Here is a 17971-nt window from a genome sequence, read left to right as displayed (position 1 = left end):
GTTTTTACATCATTACCTTTTTATTTGGGTATTTTGCATCAAATGTATCGATATATACAAAAGTGTTATTGAAATTAATGTGTAGATTATTATTTTCTTGGGAGAACTGATCGTCCTGGTGATGCAGATTGCATTGACAAAAGTATTTAAATATATATTACAGATTAATGAGTGGTAAGTTTATGGATTACTGGTATGCAGTCACTAAGCAGGAGCTTGCCTCTGTCATCCTACATTGCAATGAAACTGAATCACTTTCTGAGCAGAATGTGATACTACTAAGTTCATCATTTATTTTTATTGAATTGAATTGAATTGCTATATGATACTTCTGTTGTTGTTTCTGCTGCTGCTGTTAGTTGTCAGTGCTGCTGCTGTTTTTGCTGCTGCTGTTGTTGTTGCTGCTGTTGCTGTTGCTTCTGCTGCTGTTGTTTTTGTTGCTGTTGTCAGTGCTGCTGTTGCTGCTGTTATTGTTGCTTCTGCTACTATGCTACTAGTGACGTAAGTCCTATTTTAACAGCTGAAACAAAATCTGATCCATATTTTGAACAAGCAGCTCCAGCTGAAGTAAAGCATTGCAAATACTTGTTTACAATATACTTGCCATTGTCATGCTCAAAAGCATTACTGCAGCGCAGCTCCAGTACAAAATGATACGGAAGAAAGGAATTTACCTATCTTAATTAAACACCTAATCACCATAATCAGAGGTCTGCCATATCTTATCACACTCAATTATTTAGAAGCTTTTTGATTGGTATTTTGGAAGTCAATATTTTAATGTTTTCATTTTCCATTTATTTGGGCAATGTCACTGTACTTAGCTCTATCATCTTATCATCTACCCTTGTTATTTATTTGAAAAAAACAATAGCATGCTGCTTTAAATGTGATATTTAAAATAATTACATCGAATACAACAATCAAGCTGAATTTTCTATAAATATTTTGTCCTTTTATGTGAAATATTTCAATTTGAAAAATACTCCTTCACGCCTACGTTAATAATCACCTGAGTTCATAATTTGGGAAATGAAATACTTAGAAAGATTCTTTTTGAACTTCAAAATTCACACCAAAGTAAATAAAATAATTGCTTCATTAGAGTGAAGTCATTAAACCTGTGAAATAGATATTTGGCTATTACTCATTGTTTTCTTTTGTGTCTATTTGACTATTACACGTTGACAAGTAATTATTTCACAGGTTAAATGCCCTCACTCTATCGTGTCATTCTTATTTAGAACTCTACAGAATAGTTAACACGTTAAACTAGAACATGTTTCATTCCTGTGTTCCTGTATATACAGCTATTTATGGATTTTGGTCCTGGCACCTTCACCCGACCGGCTTTGGTATGTCAGTAGAGTAAAAAATGCCTCTACTTACTATTAAACCAATTCCATTTATCCCTAAGCAAAACTATCCAACACTGCTGTTGAAATAGTTTCCAAGGGATGTTTGCCATGTGTAGCAACTTTTGCTGCAACAAAAGTATGAACTTAGGAATGTTACACACAATGCAGAATCCTGGTCAGCAGCATTGGAAATAGCTACATTTCATTTATACCAAGAGAATCGGGCCATATTGCCAGTGTGGTTGTGGTTCATGATGAACTTGTCGTATGCAACATTGTAGAAGCAGACCCCTACTATGACCATTTGAAGGGATTATGAATAGTATATTGTAACCCTATGCAGCCGACTCTGTACTGTCATCTTTGTTGTTTGTGGATTTAGAAGTGGCTTTCTCATCTGTTGGAACTAATATTCCTAGCTCTTTCATTTCTTGTTGAAGTTTTTCTTTGAAAATTCTGTACTTCTCTCTCACCTAATTTTTAATTATAGCAATGATTTGAGTATGAAAAAAGGCTAAAGGGAAATAATGAAACTGAAATAATAGGATGTTTACATGATGGCATCATTTATCTCTACTACCCGACTCCATTGCACACCTTCTTTTGTTCAGTTAATTAGCACCAATTGTCTTACTATTCTCATGAGGGAATACTAATTTAAAAAAGAAAGAACATTTGCAAAGCATCTTGGTAGTGGGAGTCAAATGATGCCATCATGCAAACATCCTCTTATGCTTCTACAACTTTATCCCCTTCATATGCTAAAAATATGAGAAGTATACAGGCATGAAAACTACCTCAACCACAGCCCCACCCACCCCCCTCCAAAAAAGCTGTCAATGCAAAAATAATAATAATAAGTTAAAGACAGTTAAAAGTGTTTAAAATAATAACTCACCATGGCAATGTGTTCTTCTTCCTCTTTCTCAAGAATTTTAACAAAATTTTCTAGTTCTGGAGTGCTGAAGACTTCCCACTGCAAACAGAACAAAGAGCAATTAAGAGGCTGTGCACGTAAAAACCGACCGGTGGGGTCGGACTCAAAAAATCGATTTCCCTGATTTTTTGCTCATTTGTAGGGTTTTACCATAGAATAACCAGAATGTATTTTTTATGTTTTCATTGTTTTTATTTCCCAAGAAAATGAGCTCCAAAGTTCGACCCAGCTTGGAGGCTCAAATTAGCATCAATACAAGGGCTTCAAAACTCGTTGCGGAGCAAGGTTTTCTTCTTACATTATGAACAAATAAGCCAAGAAAACTTTATATCAATCATATGAGAACGATTTTGTGCAAAAATATTGACCTTTTTCTCGATAACGAATTTCTGGCAAATTTTTGAACACAGTTTACTCGGCTCAACCTGGTTTTACCACTGGTCTTTAAATCGGAATATTTTAAAAGTGGCAAAGTTTCAAACCTAAAATTATACCAATTCTGATAGATCTAGCCCTATATTTCAACTTTATTGGAAAAAATTTGTCGGACAATGCAAAACGACTTTGCGAGGTTTCATTTAAGTTACTATATTTTGATCGTTTATTTAGCTGCCGAATCACTTCCGGTCTGTGAGTAAAATACAACAATTTACATATTTTGATCTCAAAAACAAGACAAAGTCACAAATAAATAAATTGTTTTGAGTGAATAAATAAAAAAGATAACTTAGGAAGAGAAATTGCCAAAGAATTACGCATTAGGCCTTCAATGACAGAAATTATAAACACTCACTGGCGAGACCACTGCCGTGATCCATTCTCCGTTGTATAAAAATCTCTCTCGACTACCACATCGCGAAGCAATTCCATAATAAAAAAAGGATAAATTTTGCCAGGAAAACATACGAAGTACTGAAATAGTAGCAGTAGCAAGTTAAAGTTAAAGCATGAATTCGTCTTTAAAGTTAAAGCATGAACTCGTCTTTAAAAATCATTTAGAGCAATGTCTAATGGTCTCTCTGTGCAAGGCCAGCAAACAAGTCTGTCTGAAATAACTGTGCTTCTAATTATCTTGGCACCGCGCGTGCCAACCGGCATTTTCTTTGACGTTTTTACCCTCGAAGTTTACAGCAGTCCATACTAGCTTTTAATTTTCATATTGTTCTACTTAATCCACTTTATGCAGCAGTAACGATAAATAAAATTATTGATCAAGTCAAACAAAGAACTGAAATTTTATGAATAATACATTTTTATCTTGAGTAGGATTTTAGATTGAATAATTTTTTTCCTCCAGTCTTCTATTTCTTTTTCTTTTTTGTTAGTTAGGGGTCGGGAAATCCCAGCATACTAAATTTCCAGATTGGGTGCTGTTGAAATGCAATTTTAAGTAAATCGACAAGTGAGAGATCAAAAGGTTTGAGGTTCGCATTCAATGGCAATAGGGCATATTTCATATGACTGTTACTGAAAGGTTCAGTGCTGTGTCTTGCCCTTACCGCTTACATGTCTTAGCGCTTTAGTGGCCGTGTCCGCCTTTTTTTTTTTTTTTACATGTGTGCCGTATTTGATTGGATAAAGCCAAGACTTGCAGCGAACGTGATTCTTGATTTTTCATTTTTGGGAACGCTGTCTTCACTGCGTTCGTTTCGTGAGCTTTTCACAGCCATACGAAAACGCTCTATTACGACTAGGGCAACTCACTTGACTCAAGGGCGGATCCAGGGGGAGGGTCGGGGGGGTCGCGACCCCCCTGTCATTCCTGAGGTCAAATGGGCTTCCTGTGGTAAAAATGCGACTGGGATTCCCTTGCCCACAAAATTTACCCCTGAGACTCCCCCTTCAAAAAACCCTGGATCCGCCCTTGTGACTGTTTTAGTACTGAACAACTATTAGAATAGACCTTTTTCATACCGCGCGGGGACTCGGCACTGGAGGTATGGAGACACCGCCCTGCTAGATGCTTGCAGGCGTTTTACAATGGCGGCTTTTGATGAGGTTTTCGATCTTTGACAGATGAGACATTCGTAAAAAAGAAAAGAAAAAAAACGGCAGTCAGTTGCAACAAGAGCACTCCTTGACCATTCCCGCCACTTTTTCTAACAGAACTTTCTTGAGATCTCTTGACTTGAATGGAATGTCAAAGTGCCGGCAGATGTATCGCAGCATACTAACATTAAAGGAAGAAAGGAGGTCGTCTTCGTAATATTTACAGAGATTGTAAACGTCGTAAACGATAGGATGTCTAACGCCTAATTCCTCCAGCACTTCCTCAATGACTTCATAGCGTTCCTGATCGTTAATTTCCTCCTCTTCATCTTCTACAGAGGTAGGTGTTGCATCCACTCTTGTACCTTTTCGCCTCGATGAAGCTAAACGAGAAAAGAAGCCTTTGATCTGCGTCTTTGTCAGCCATTCAACTCTCTTGAACATTCTTTGGTTGTCAACGGTTTTTGCATTCCGCATATCCTTTGCTACTTGGTCTGCGTCGCATTTCTGACCTGTTTTCTCGCCAAGGTCGAACTTGCTTGTCAAGTAGCAATCTCTTACCTTTTGAGAAAATTGTGTTCCTCCACCTCGTACTTTATGTAGGGCCCATCCTTGCGCAACACTACTTGCTGTTCCCTGAACTTGAGTGCAAGTTTCTAATGTACTGCTTGTTTGAAGCCTCGTCTTATTTCTTTCAATCTGCATGGTAGTGAATCTACTCGCCCACCTCTTTCTAATCGTATCATAGACACTTACTGTCTCTTTCCTTTCTTTCTCAGCATGATCACCAACATCAATGTGGAGTTCCAGATCAGCAAAGGTAGCAAATAGTTTTTCACATCCAGGCTGTGGACAAAGAAGGTTTAGAGATGTCTCTTTGGATTCTGATAGGTCTTCGGCTTTCAACTTTAGAGCTCTTGATTGACTGATGTTAAAAAATGGCTGCTCAACTTGACGTTGCTTCTTGAGATAATTGCGTCAACGATTCATAAGAGACTATAGCTTTCCTGATCCTATCCCATGGCATTTCCAAATACGCACACCATCTTTCTCAAAGGCGAAATTGTGATATTTACTGAAGCAATCCAACTTATTCACCTTGAGTGTCTTGTTTGATTCTTGAACGGAGCAAACAGCAGCTGAGACTCCTTTAACTGGTCGTTTGAGCAAAGCAGTCCTGATGTCACTCGCATTGCTTATATCATGACCCTCGTTGCAGAAGGTTCCAACAGCCGTCTTCATAGGGCATAATATGCGATCGCACATGTCCTTGCCATCTTGTGGTTCGGAGTGATCAAACCGCTTTATAGTTACTCCAGTCCTCTCACTGATACCATGCAAAGCTGCAACTAAGAAATTGTTGTGGTAACAACCAGCTTCGTCTGACCTTAAGAAAACGTGAGATATTGAAGGCTGGATGTTAGACTTGAGCCAGCCAAGAAGATCTTCAATGATGGAGAGGACAGCATACCAGTCTTGGGTGCACTTGTAGAAGAGGTGAGCGTACGTTTGGACTTCAACATCTTCACTACTTTCTTCAGGTTTCAAGACGATGATACTAATGTGCCAACTTAGTCCACGTTTTCCATACCAGTCTGATTGTTTCTCTCGACATTTCATCTGCTGGAATTTCATTGCCCACTAGTCGAAAATTATCAAAGCCTCGTTGGGTTTCAGGTTTTGAAGAACCCTTTGCTTTGCACTTTCTTGATTTATTGATCTAAGTATGTGGGACTTCCAGTTGTAGATGCTCTCTTTACTCTTTTTCCAGTCATGTAGTAGGTCTTCTTGCTGATCGTCACTGTAAAATGAAATGGAAGGATTTTTGATTTGATTTTCGACATCTTTCAGAACTGAGTTCAGTGAGTCGCACTTGTCACACTGAACGTTGTGAGTCTGCTTGCATGTAGCACTAAATGCTTTATCCTTTTCGTCGCTTAGAGCGTAGTCACGACAGTGATCAGGACAACATGAATGACTATCCTGGCAGTGTACTCGATAATAATCAGTTTTTAGATAGCGTTTGCACTCATTCAGAAGCTTCTTCGTGTCACAGCACCAGGTTTTTGAAGCCCCTAAAGATTCCAGATCATCTACTATTTTCTCGAGCGAATCAAATCCAACAGCTCCCTCTGCCGCCGTGTTATCAGTCGAGACCTTGCAAAGATTTTCTCTGGTATCTTCCCATGTGGTTTTTGTGCGAGACTGCAGTGGTGAAAAATCTAGACATATTTTAGATGCTAGTGATGCCATACCTTGGTTGTACAAATCAAGTACCTCTTGGTCTACGACGCTCTGGTTGATATTTCCTTCTGACTCCAAGATGTCGTCATCAGCCATGCTGCTAGGTGTCCAACAAGGATCACGTCTTTTCATGGGTGTTGGCGTACCAGTAAAACTTTCTCTATACTGTGAACCTGGGCGATTCCTAACAAATTGATCAGTAAATACGTAAGGAGTAATCTTCAAACCAAACAAACATAAATAAATAAAAAACAAACACTCAAAAAGAAAACAAACGAACAAACGAAAACTTACCGTAGCACATAGGTATTTGCTTTCTCCGGGGTGAACATTTCTTTCTTATCCTCTGAAGAAGCAGGGAAGGGTTGATTTTTGACTTCTCTCTTGTGTTTTTTGCGACAGCTAGAGCATATTGCTGTTAAAACGCAAATTTTTCTATAAGAACTCAGGGGCCGCACAGAGGGAGGGGTTTGCCCCCCTCCCACCCACCTTTTACCTTTTTCCATACTATTCTCTTATATTTTCCAATATTAGCCCCCCCCCCCCCCCCTCTTTTTCCCATGCTAGTCTCTTACATAGCCCCCCCCCCCCCCCCCCCCCCCCCGGACAACTGCATGAGTGTCACAATTTCTGCAGACTACCCGCTTTTTTCATACTTTTCGTGGGCGGATTCAGGGATATTTCCGATGCCGCTAGCCAAAAGTGAATAAATTCCTATTTTACACCCTTATGAATGAATGATAGAGTGATCCTGTCAAAATTTTGAACAATTCAATAGATTTCAATCTTAGGTAGATACTTATTGAGATAAGGTCGTCCCCCTCCCCAATCACTCCTGGCCTCACGCTCACACTCACACTCACCCCCTCCACCCCCCTCCCAAAACCTCACACCCCTCAGTAGACTGTTACCTAGTCTTTTCCCATAATAAATTCAATTTATTCGAGATGACTTCGACTAATGAAATAGCAAGTAAATCATGTAATTCAACAAACTAGCATTCAATAGTTTGACAACTGCATTTCATTCAAATGATATAATTACGTGATCCTAGTGGAACTGTCATTCCAAACAGGTTGGTAATTTCTCTCGAGATGTCCTGGCCAATGACATCGCGTCCTTTGACTATAGATGACAAACCACTGTGAGCTGGATACTGGCATGATCTAGGTGGTCTCCAAAACTTTCCCAGTCCATATCTGTGACGAGGACAAACACGGAAGGTCTTTGTTGCATCAGAAGATATGTTTTCTAAACCGGCCCTCTGGAAAATCAATTCATATTCTATCAAGTCAGAGCGCGATAGGTGACAGCTCTGAAGATTACCTTTTACATCATCACGACATGTGTTTAAGAATAGTACTTCCGTATGACCACGGGATGGTCCACAGTCTCTAAGAAAAGTATTGTTTTTGAAGGAACATGTAGTCGCCATTGCAAACTTCGAAAACCTTAACTCAGCCTTCGGTCAGCAGTTTTCGAACTGACTTGCTACAGCTTCGCGGCACGCGCGGTGCCAAGATAATTAGAAGCACAGTTATTTCAGACAGACTTGTTTGCTGGCCTTGCACAGAGAGACCATTAGACATTGCTCTAAATGATTTTTAAAGACGAGTTCATGCTTTAACTTTAAAGACGAATTCATGCTTTAACTTTAACTTGCTACTGCTACTATTTCAGTACTTCGTATGTTTTCCTGGCAAAATTTATCCTTTTTTTATTATGGAATTGCTTCGCGATGTGGTAGTCGAGAGAGATTTTTATACAACGGAGAATGGATCACGGCAGTGGTCTCGCCAGTGAGTGTTTATAATTTCTGTCATTGAAGGCCTAATGCGTAATTCTTTGGCAATTTCTCTTCCTAAGTTATCTTTTTTATTTATTCACTCAAAACAATTTATTTATTTGTGACTTTGTCTTGTTTTTGAGATCAAAATATGTAAATTGTTGTATTTTACTCACAGACCGGAAGTGATTCGGCAGCTAAATAAACGATCAAAATATAGTAACTTAAATGAAACCTCGCAAAGTCGTTTTGCATTGTCCGACAAATTTTTTCCAATAAAGTTGAAATATAGGGCTAGATCTATCAGAATTGGTATAATTTTAGGTTTGAAACTTTGCCACTTTTAAAATATTCCAATTTAAAGACCAGTGGTAAAACCAGGTTGAGCCGAGTAAACTGTGTTCAAAAATTTGCCAGAAATTCGTTATCGAGAAAAAGGTCAATATTTTTGCACAAAATCGTTCTCATATGATTGATATAAAGTTTTCTTGGCTTATTTGTTCATAATGTAAGAAGAAAACCTTGCTCCGCAACGAGTTTTGAAGCCCTTGTATTGATGCTAATTTGAGCCTCCAAGCTGGGTCGAACTTTGGAGCTCATTTTCTTGGGAAATAAAAACAATGAAAACATAAAAAATACATTCTGGTTATTCTATGGTAAAACCCTACAAATGAGCAAAAAATCAGGGAAATCGATTTTTTGAGTCCGACCCCACCGGTCGGTTTTTACGTGCACAGCCTCTTAAAGTAGGTCCCACGTCACATTCAAATTAAAAGCCTTTATATTTTATCGACCTCTGGAGAAACTGGAATAAGACTGCAGTTAATGGCAGCACTTACCACAATATCTCCTGTCTCATTTTCTTGTAGAGAAAAAGAATGCTTTATGTCTGCTCCACCCCATAATAGCCTAAGCATTAATGGTTTCTCTACGTCGGACATTCTACGAAGGATGACTGTTATAAGAAAAACACATAAATATTGTTACATCTTATACAACTATGGCAACATCCCAATCAATCAATAAACTTTATTTAAAGAGGGTGACGTTAACAACACCCTACTGACAACCTACCAACACCCTACTGACCACCTACCAACACCCTACTGACCACCTACATACCAACACACTAGTGCCAACCTACCAATACCCTACTGACCACCAACCAACATCCTACTGACAACCCACCAACACTCTACTGACCACCTACAAACACCTTACTGACCACCTACCAACACCCTACTGACAACCTACCAACACACTACTGACCACCTACCAACACCCTACTGACCACCTACCAACACCCTACTGACAACCCACCAACACCCTACTGACCACCTACAAACACCCTACTGACCACCTACCAACACCCTACTGACCACCTACCAACACCCTACTGACCACCTACCAACACCCTACTGACAACCCACCAACACTCTACTGACCGCATACAAACACCCTACTGACCACCTACCAAAACCCTTATGACCACCTACCAGCACCTTACTGACCATCTACCAACACCCTATCAACACTCTATTTAGTCCTTTGAATCACATTTAAATTTCGAAACCTAATTTCTGTATGAACCGTAAATATTTAAACATTAACTGTACCATGATTGTCTTGTTCTTGGTAGCTTTCAAAGAGCGCAAACTTTCTTGGATTATCAGCAATTTTGTACTTCTTAAGTAATGCTTCAATAACCTGAAAAGAAACATAGATTTTTAGTTCTGAAGACGAGTAGGAGTACAAGTTTTTAACCTTTAAAATTGATACTATCATTTCAAAGTTGCAGCTGTGTCTGAGATTAAAAGTTTTGGAATGTAAAAAGTCGGAAAACAACTACGATTCAGTTTTAACGACATGCATGGACCAATAATTTTAAAACTCATACATTCTTGTACTCATTGTCGGATCTAATGGTCACTATTATTCAATCTTCATGATACCCAAGTCTTTTCTTAAACATAAAAGAAATATGAAGGTGTGAATTAATAAATTTACCATACACTTTGAGTAATTGATTAAGTGGGTTTCCTGTCTCGCTTTTCAAATTGTTAACAACACAAACTTGAGACAGTAAACAAATTAGTAACATGAAAATGGTAACATGACAAGCTTGACACTTAGCAAAAAGCAGGAAGTATGAACTCAATCAGAGCATGCTGACAATCATGCACAGCTGTAGAACTGAAAGTTTCAGTTTCAGAAGGTAAGAACAATGACCGGGGAAAAATTAGCTGAAAATAATAAAGATGTCTTTGTACATCATGATAACAAATTGTCACTGTATCCATTTGGAATTATGTGGTTAATTCAGGTATAGTAGTAATAAATTATGCGTTCAGTGTGTGTAATGAAATAGAGAGAATAAGAGAAAAATATCAAAAATATCATTGGTTAATTCAGGAGTAACTTAATTATAAGCCTGTAATAAAAGATGTTCTGCCAACATAAATTCTGACCATCTCAGCTAAATAGAAAATATTATACTGAATCATAACCAAGATGCAGCATTGTTAAATTCAGCAAACAGATATTTTTAAGGAATGTGGCAATTTGGTTAGAGTCAATATAATCAGTCGCAGGGCTTTCACAACTAGCTGGCAGGCAACCGCCGGCTACTTTTTCTTTTCTATAAAAAAATTTGTTATCATTTTAATATATTGGATCCCAGCCAGCTGATTCAGACTTTTGACCACCTACTCCAAAGTCTTGCAGTCAGCAAGATAATATAATCTTTGACTGGATGAAAAAAAACTAAAGTAAGTCAAATGGTATATCCCAAAAACCTACCTCTTGTACTGTAGTATCACTCTTAACATGTAATGCTTTTACTGTTCCAAGAGGAAGGAAGAATGATGTTCTTGATCTCTAAAAACAAAAGAGATATATAGAATCTATTTGGCAATTCACCACGTTACTGGGGTACATGTAGGGCAGGTGATACAGCAATATATAGGGCATGAAATCCCTAATCAATACATGCACAAATATGGTGTCTAAACTTCCTAGTTCCTCCATAATGACCAAATAATATGTAGTAATTCTTAAAAAGTGGAAACACAAAAAAGAGATGGGAAAGAAAACAACAATGCAGCGCCTTATTTTCAGAGTATTTTTATTTTTCCATGATGTATTAGAATATTGTTGTTTGACATCTACTTTTGATGAATATTTACTTTCTTACCTTACTGTCCACAGAATTACCAACATTTTCAAGTATTGAAAGTGGACGTTCCCCAGCTACGACATTGACGGGACGCAACAAATTCATGTGAACTCTTACAAATCCCTGGAAAATGGTCTCATCTTTCTGCATAACAAATAGAAAAAAATTATTAAGATACAAGACCTTTATGAAATAACTGTTATGAATTAAATCTCAGATTCAGATTGGTCAGGAGAGTGTGCATTATAAGAGAAACAGCATGCATGTGCACTTTATATTTCATCGCTTGTGTCCAAAATGATTACTCTCTTGCTGTGATGTGTGAAGCTATAAAACACTTGGGGATTGGCACAACACTGAAGAAGTGTTGGATGCAAATTGTTTTTATTTCTTTAGTTATGGTGTGTTCAAGCATGACATGATGATGATGAGTCCAAAGAAGGAACTTGTGACCACACCATCATGGGGCAGTATATTAATTACCAGAGTCCATTCATTGTGCTTACAACATACACCTCGTGCTTGCCCTATTCCTTCACTAAAGATCAATCTTGGAAAGAAAAAAATAACCAGTACTTATTTACCATAGTCATTATGAGACCAGTTGTTTGGGTATTGAATTCCCCTATTTTTCTTCTCAAACTTCCATGAGAAATATTTGTTGAAATCATCAAGTATGGTTCATTTCTCTTTTGATCGCTCTGGAAGAATTGAACAACAAGAACAATAATTAAAAAGATGATCACTGAGTGGTTCGAATACGCTGTGCAGTGTACGTTTTACCAACAATCAGGGATTTCATTAAGGGTTGGGGATCGGAAAATGCTTCAGTAATTGAGCAAAATTCTCTGGCTTTAACTACCCTTTATAGGTTAGTAATTAGTAAAATATTCACTTAGACTCTGTGTTCATAATCTTTTCCTATCATTTCAAAATTTAATGAAAACCCTGAACAACGATGAATTTATGCTCAATAGTGGGAAAGCCTAAACAGTATAGCTTTCATTATTAAGATCAGGTTTGATTGTTAGACTTCCCAGCGCATGCATGCTTAGTAGCTGGTTAGGTCTCTTGCTTGACTCTTGTTTTTCTCTGGGCTCTCCCCTTTCCTCTCTCCAAAATTCCTAAAACACATTTTGTGATTGTAGCTAACACAGTGTGCACAATTAATTAAGTTACTAAAGTGCTTTTTCCTCAGACCATGAAATAGTTAGTATACTAAGAGAGGTTAGTAGATCTTATTTCCATTGTTTCCTTTAGTGTCTAGTTTACTATCAATATGCACTAATGACAAGAAACTGTTTTACCATTTGAGCAAAATCACTCTGTTGAGCAAGACTAGCCAGGCAATGCACCATCATGACAAGCTTACCTGTTCCAAAAGATGCAGTGTTTTCATACTAACTTCATCAATGGACATATTTCTTTCTATCTGTGGCCACGCTCCTATGCAATCTAAATCTATTTCTCCATGACATCGCCAATGGCAGGTATATTTACATTCTGGAACAGAGGTTTAAGCTTTTCAGTAAAACGACAGACTATTACATATACTAACATAAGCAGAGTCAAGACTCCTGGTAGCTAATTATAATAAACAAGTGGAAACTCTGGAGCTGACGCATGTTTTCCAAAATAATTTATTTGAAAACCATGGTTACTGAATTTTTATAATTAAATAATAATACTGCTCATACTAACACTAATATTAAAATAAAATAATAATAATAACAATAATAAATATCATTAATATGAATATAAAAATATAAGTGGCAATTAAAAGAGTTTCTGTGAATAAGACTTTTTTTAAGTGCTTCCAAAGTTGGCTAGGCTCGGTCTTCAATTTAAAGAAAAACTTCCATGTCAAACGTCCATACGTCAAACGAAATACAGGATCCAAAATTTCATTAAGCCAATCAAGTACTGAAGTTAAACCATTAAAAATATTATATTGGTTATATTGGTTTGTTATCAACTCCAAAGTATCAATAATTGATATTATTAGTAATCACACTTATCTGTGGAGATCAAAATGATATTCAATATTGTGAAAGTTATGAATAAAAATAAGGAAAATCACAACTATAGAAACCATCAACTAGGAAAAGTTTGTACATTGGATACAAAATCGTCCTCACTCATTCAACATGGATTTTCACTTTAAAATTATACTTGGCACTTGATATTAAATATACAATATCCATGTTCAATATGTATCAACTTAAAAACAGCTCACTTCCAGTTTGCCATTTTCAAAGCTCATATAGAGTCCACTATTATTGTTTCTCTATCACTTTAAAATGTCTGAGAAACATTGAATTAAGAATGAAATACTATATTATAAAATTATACTCGGCACTTGATATTCAACATACAGTATTCATGTTCAATATGTATTGACTTAAAAACAACTCGCTTCCAGTTTGCCATTTTTAATGCTCATACAGATTGTCCACTATTATTGTGTCTGTATCAATTCAAAATGTCTGAAAAATATTATTGAATTAAGAATGAAATACTATATTTGTATTCATCATATATGGTTTTTTTAATGACTAGACTTCATGGTAATAAGAAATAATCAAGTGTTTATAATTAATAATTTCTAACAAAAATTCTGCCTTAAATATAAGCAAGTAAAATTTGTTTGGAGCAACAGAACTTGTGACAGTTTTGTTCATTTAAAAAACATAAGATTTTAAAATACTTGTGTTTAAGTTAATAAGATAATAAATATGTGCAGTGTAGAGTTAAATCATATTCAAACGTCTGAGGCACACCTAATATTCAATAGCACTGATATGAAGCTTCAAAAATCAAAGTGCTGCATAAAAGGCATTAGAAAAAAGCTTGAATTTCCCATCTTTTTTTGACTCTAAATATCCTTGAATAGTTAAATACAGACAATGTTCCTTGAAAACAGAGGGGGGGAACGTCATACTTCATTATGTCATATTAATTTAAAATACAAAGGTTTCACTGTCACAGGATTTCAGTCAAAACAACAATAATTAAGTGAATCTTTAAGCTATGTCTTAGATATGCTGTGAAAATCTAAGAAAAAGATGGATTCTACAAGAAACTGTGTTATTATTTTAGAAAAATTCAAACACACAAGTCCAAATCGAATATTTCACAATGATAAAACAGAACTTGAGCATTCAAATACGATTACAAACAAAAATTCATTAATCTAATGAATATTTTTACCTCTGCAGAAATACAGGATGATAAGTTGTGTTTATTATTACTGGAATTTCTGCTTTACTCCTGGCATTGAAATACAATGTTTGTTCAATTTTCTTATACTGCTATAAGGAAAGCAGTAATGATAAAGGTAAATCATACACTATATGAAGAGATGAAAAAACTTACTGACGTTTTGGACGCTAGTCCTTCGTCGGAGTAAAAGAGAAAGCATATGAGGAAAGCATTTGATTTGAACTTGGGAGGATTCAAAACCAATGTGTATTGGTCCTTGACCTTATGCATATCTATTAAATGATGTCAGTTTTGTATAAATTAATGAATGAATAAGTATCTGCAGAAACAACCAATGAGATGAGAATATAACTTAGCAGGTGCAAACAATGTTTAATGCTGAACATAACTAATTCCTTTAGGTATGCCAAGCTGTCAAGAGATAATTTCAAGTATCTTTAAGCCCTACAGGAAATGAAAAAGTACATATATCATATATTGTTATGTTGAGTTCTGCAACTATTGTACTAATTTTTTGATTTATGCTAAAATATTTATCTTCTAATTTTTGATTGAGTTAGAAAAAAATGAATGCCATTTCAGATCAATAAGTTAAAATCAGTGGACCCCTCCCCCAACTTAATTATGAAAGATTTGATTATAAATGTTAAACATGCAGTTATTGTGAAAAGTTGAGTATAACTTGATATTGTAAATTATAGCTGGGTAAATAAAGGTCTCGGCTACGAGTCCATGGACCTCATAATGTATAATATAATGCAAGACTGAATTCAATAATCATTTCATTAGTCATTTTGAGAGCTGAGAAAGAAGGTTTGAGTCTGCTTTCAATCAAAAGCAAAAGTATTTCAATCTTGATTGTGATCTTGAGTCAACTTGACATGATACAGAAGTATTATCTGCAGAAAAATCTACAGATAATACATTTATGATGTCAAGTTGACTCACTATCAGGGATATTGGCTGAATATAATTATGCTCTTAGCCAATAAGTAATAAAGTCACAAAGTCAAAGAGTATGCTCATTATATACTCATAGTGCTTAAACACTAGCTTGGTGACCAAGTACAAGGTCCAAACCTTGTACATCAACCTCAGTATCTGTTTCTTAATTTTGGCATGGGTATAATTCAAAATAAGCTGTGGCCACATTAGTGCCCAGCAAGAATTGTACTCTCGATCATCATGCCCAAGAACCATGTACGAACAGGCTCTAAAATGATGGTGTGGTGGTAAAATGCTCACCTCTTGCCTCTGAGGTCCAGGATCATATCCCAGTCGCAAAATGTGAGCTGAGTTGGTTGTTCTCTTTCTGAGGGTTTTTCTGGCCCTCCGGTTTTTCCTCCCTCCTCTCAAATCAATCCTAGCTAATTCAAACTAGTAAGAGTTGTATTCCAGGGGCCTGTTGTACGAAGCCTGGATAGTGCTATCCAACGGATAATTCTTATCCAGTGGATAAATTCATTGGATAACAGCATCGACTTATCCATAGGATAAGGATTTATCCGCCAGATAGCGCTATCCAGGCTTGGTACAACCGCGCCCAGGGTCATACACGGACTGTATAGTGGCTGCCAGAGGCATTTTCACATGCTTTCAGTTCAATCCTGTTGAGCTGCACGTACTACTACTGTACTTTGTGGTGGTGATTAGAGATAGCAAGTTTTTTTTAGCTAAATTAAAAACCTCCCAAAAATCATAACTTATTTATAACTACACTACCATTTCAGTATATAAGAGCTACAAAATATCCAGTGTACAGATTCTCTTTCCCTTACATTCTAATGGCATTAAATAGGAGAAAACGAAAAGATATACAAAAGCTTGATCTATAGATATAGACACAGTATATGCATGACTATAATATATACAAACATTTTTAGGAGATTTAGTTATTCACTAGCTTACTAATTTATACACAAATTTTGATGAAAAAAAATAAACCATCTTGGCTTAAAATGATTGGTAAAGTTAATAAGTAGCTATACTGTAAGTGATATCATGCTGACAAACACGCTAAAATATATTGTCAGCAACCTAATTTTACGAGATAAAAACACTAGTAAAGACTAGCTTAGTTCCGCAATCTCTCTTACTGTGTCAATAAGGTACGCTTGTATGGGTAAATGTTCTTCCGGTAACGTAAAATTCATAAGTAATGGTTTTGTAGACTACGTATGAGATTAGTGAAAGTAAAAATCAAAAAGTTTGATTGTTAGCTTGAAATAAAAATTTGCAAGAAACAGTTTTTAAATAGTTTTAGAATGCTTTTAGTGTTATTTGAAGGTGTTTGAAGCTTCTAGCCTCCATTTTGTTGGTAATAACCTTCTAATAACACTTGTCGTAAGTGTGTTCACAGGTTTTATGATGGCTCGAGTTAAAAGAAGACACCTTGGAATGAAGAACTGTCTAATCTATTGTTCTATGAAGAATATATACTCACTTTTACATCGTACACACTGCTTGTAAAAACCCCAAATAAATTCTCCGCAAAAGTCACACCACGTTGGATTACGAAGCTGGAAGGGAACGAAGCCATGTCCTCGGCCAATTTTATGTCTAACGTTAACGTTATTAGCCTTTTCGTCCGTGTCACGTTTTTTAACAGCCTTCCGGTTAACAAAGTTCGCAAAGAAATGAATAATGGAAGGTTGTGCAGCCTTGGATTTGTCCATAACTCTTTGGTCGTGAGAAACGTCTGGGACAGACAGTGAACGAACCATATCTCCATCCAGCGTTCTCATCTCTATTTTCTCATTTGGACTTGATGGATTACTGTGAGCGCCATTTATAGCACTAGAATTTGGAGCATCGAGGAATACGTCGTCGTCCATCACGATTCCCAACAAATAGAGCCCACCAAATGCTGTTTTCTCGAGGCAAAAGAGCAACAGTTCCCACAAATAAGGTCCCCAATTACTCAGAAAACCTTCAAGAAGAAATTCAAAACCTCGGCGAATTGGAGTACTCATAGAAATAGTTAAAAGCTGAAGAGTTTTGTTCACTTGTTCCGAGTTGATTCCGTGAGATGATGACTGAACTAGCACGTAGGAAAATCGAAACTTGAACGCCGTCCAATCCGATATCCGCCATGTTGAGATCTTGCAATTTGATCCCAAATCCCTATAGTTTTGACTGGTCCTCCAATCACAATAATTAATACATCACTAATTATGCGTAATTTATGCAGTGAGCTGACAAACAAACCCGTAAAAGGAAGTGTAGTGCTGAAACAAAACATATCAATAACGATCTGTCAT

General features: G+C 36.6%; 2 protein-coding genes and 1 long non-coding RNA gene across 5 annotated transcripts; 1 reads left to right on the top strand and 2 right to left on the bottom strand.

Annotated features, from left to right (window-relative positions):
- Nucleotide 1: 1 nt before the first annotated feature.
- LOC116287360 (ras association domain-containing protein 5) lies at nucleotides 2–17844 on the bottom strand. 3 transcript variants are annotated; one of them, XM_031694035.2, is made up of 10 exons: nucleotides 14865–14958; nucleotides 14700–14759; nucleotides 12862–12992; nucleotides 12074–12190; nucleotides 11508–11633; nucleotides 11114–11191; nucleotides 9931–10021; nucleotides 9154–9269; nucleotides 2257–2334; nucleotides 2–1831 (listed from the first exon to the last, which is right to left on the bottom strand). In XM_031694035.2, exons 3-10 carry the CDS (start codon nucleotides 12907–12909, stop codon nucleotides 1694–1696), a joined length of 792 nt encoding a protein of 263 aa, XP_031549895.1. In that variant the 5' UTR covers nucleotides 12910–12992; nucleotides 14700–14759; nucleotides 14865–14958; the 3' UTR covers nucleotides 2–1693. The 3 variants fall into 3 exon arrangements, with proteins under 3 accessions (XP_031549895.1, XP_031549893.1, XP_031549894.2); XM_031694033.1 differs by lacking the exons at nucleotides 14700–14759; nucleotides 14865–14958 and adding an exon at nucleotides 17155–17844; XM_031694034.2 differs by lacking the exon at nucleotides 14700–14759 and having other exon boundaries at nucleotides 14865–14982.
- Nucleotides 5926–8505, bottom strand: LOC148906042 (uncharacterized). The gene is made up of 3 exons (XM_089038681.1): nucleotides 7573–8505; nucleotides 6823–6943; nucleotides 5926–6712 (listed from the first exon to the last, which is right to left on the bottom strand). Exons 1-3 carry the CDS (start codon nucleotides 7961–7963, stop codon nucleotides 5926–5928), a joined length of 1299 nt encoding a protein of 432 aa, XP_088894807.1. The 5' UTR covers nucleotides 7964–8505.
- On the top strand, nucleotides 10658–12248 carry LOC116287363 (uncharacterized). Its single transcript, XR_004196061.2, has 2 exons — nucleotides 10658–11082; nucleotides 11522–12248. It is a non-coding gene; the product is annotated as an uncharacterized LOC116287363 (long non-coding RNA).
- Nucleotides 17845–17971: the final 127 nt, after the last annotated feature.

Source organism: Actinia tenebrosa, unplaced genomic scaffold (assembly GCF_029948245.1).
Source record: "Actinia tenebrosa isolate PJP-AT-01 unplaced genomic scaffold, QUT_ActTen_1.0 PGA_scaffold6__47_contigs__length_16458017, whole genome shotgun sequence".
Classification (NCBI taxonomy): Eukaryota; Metazoa; Cnidaria; class Anthozoa; order Actiniaria; family Actiniidae; genus Actinia; species Actinia tenebrosa.
Note: the sequence above shows the minus strand (reverse complement) of the source record. Positions and strands in the feature narration are given on the sequence as shown.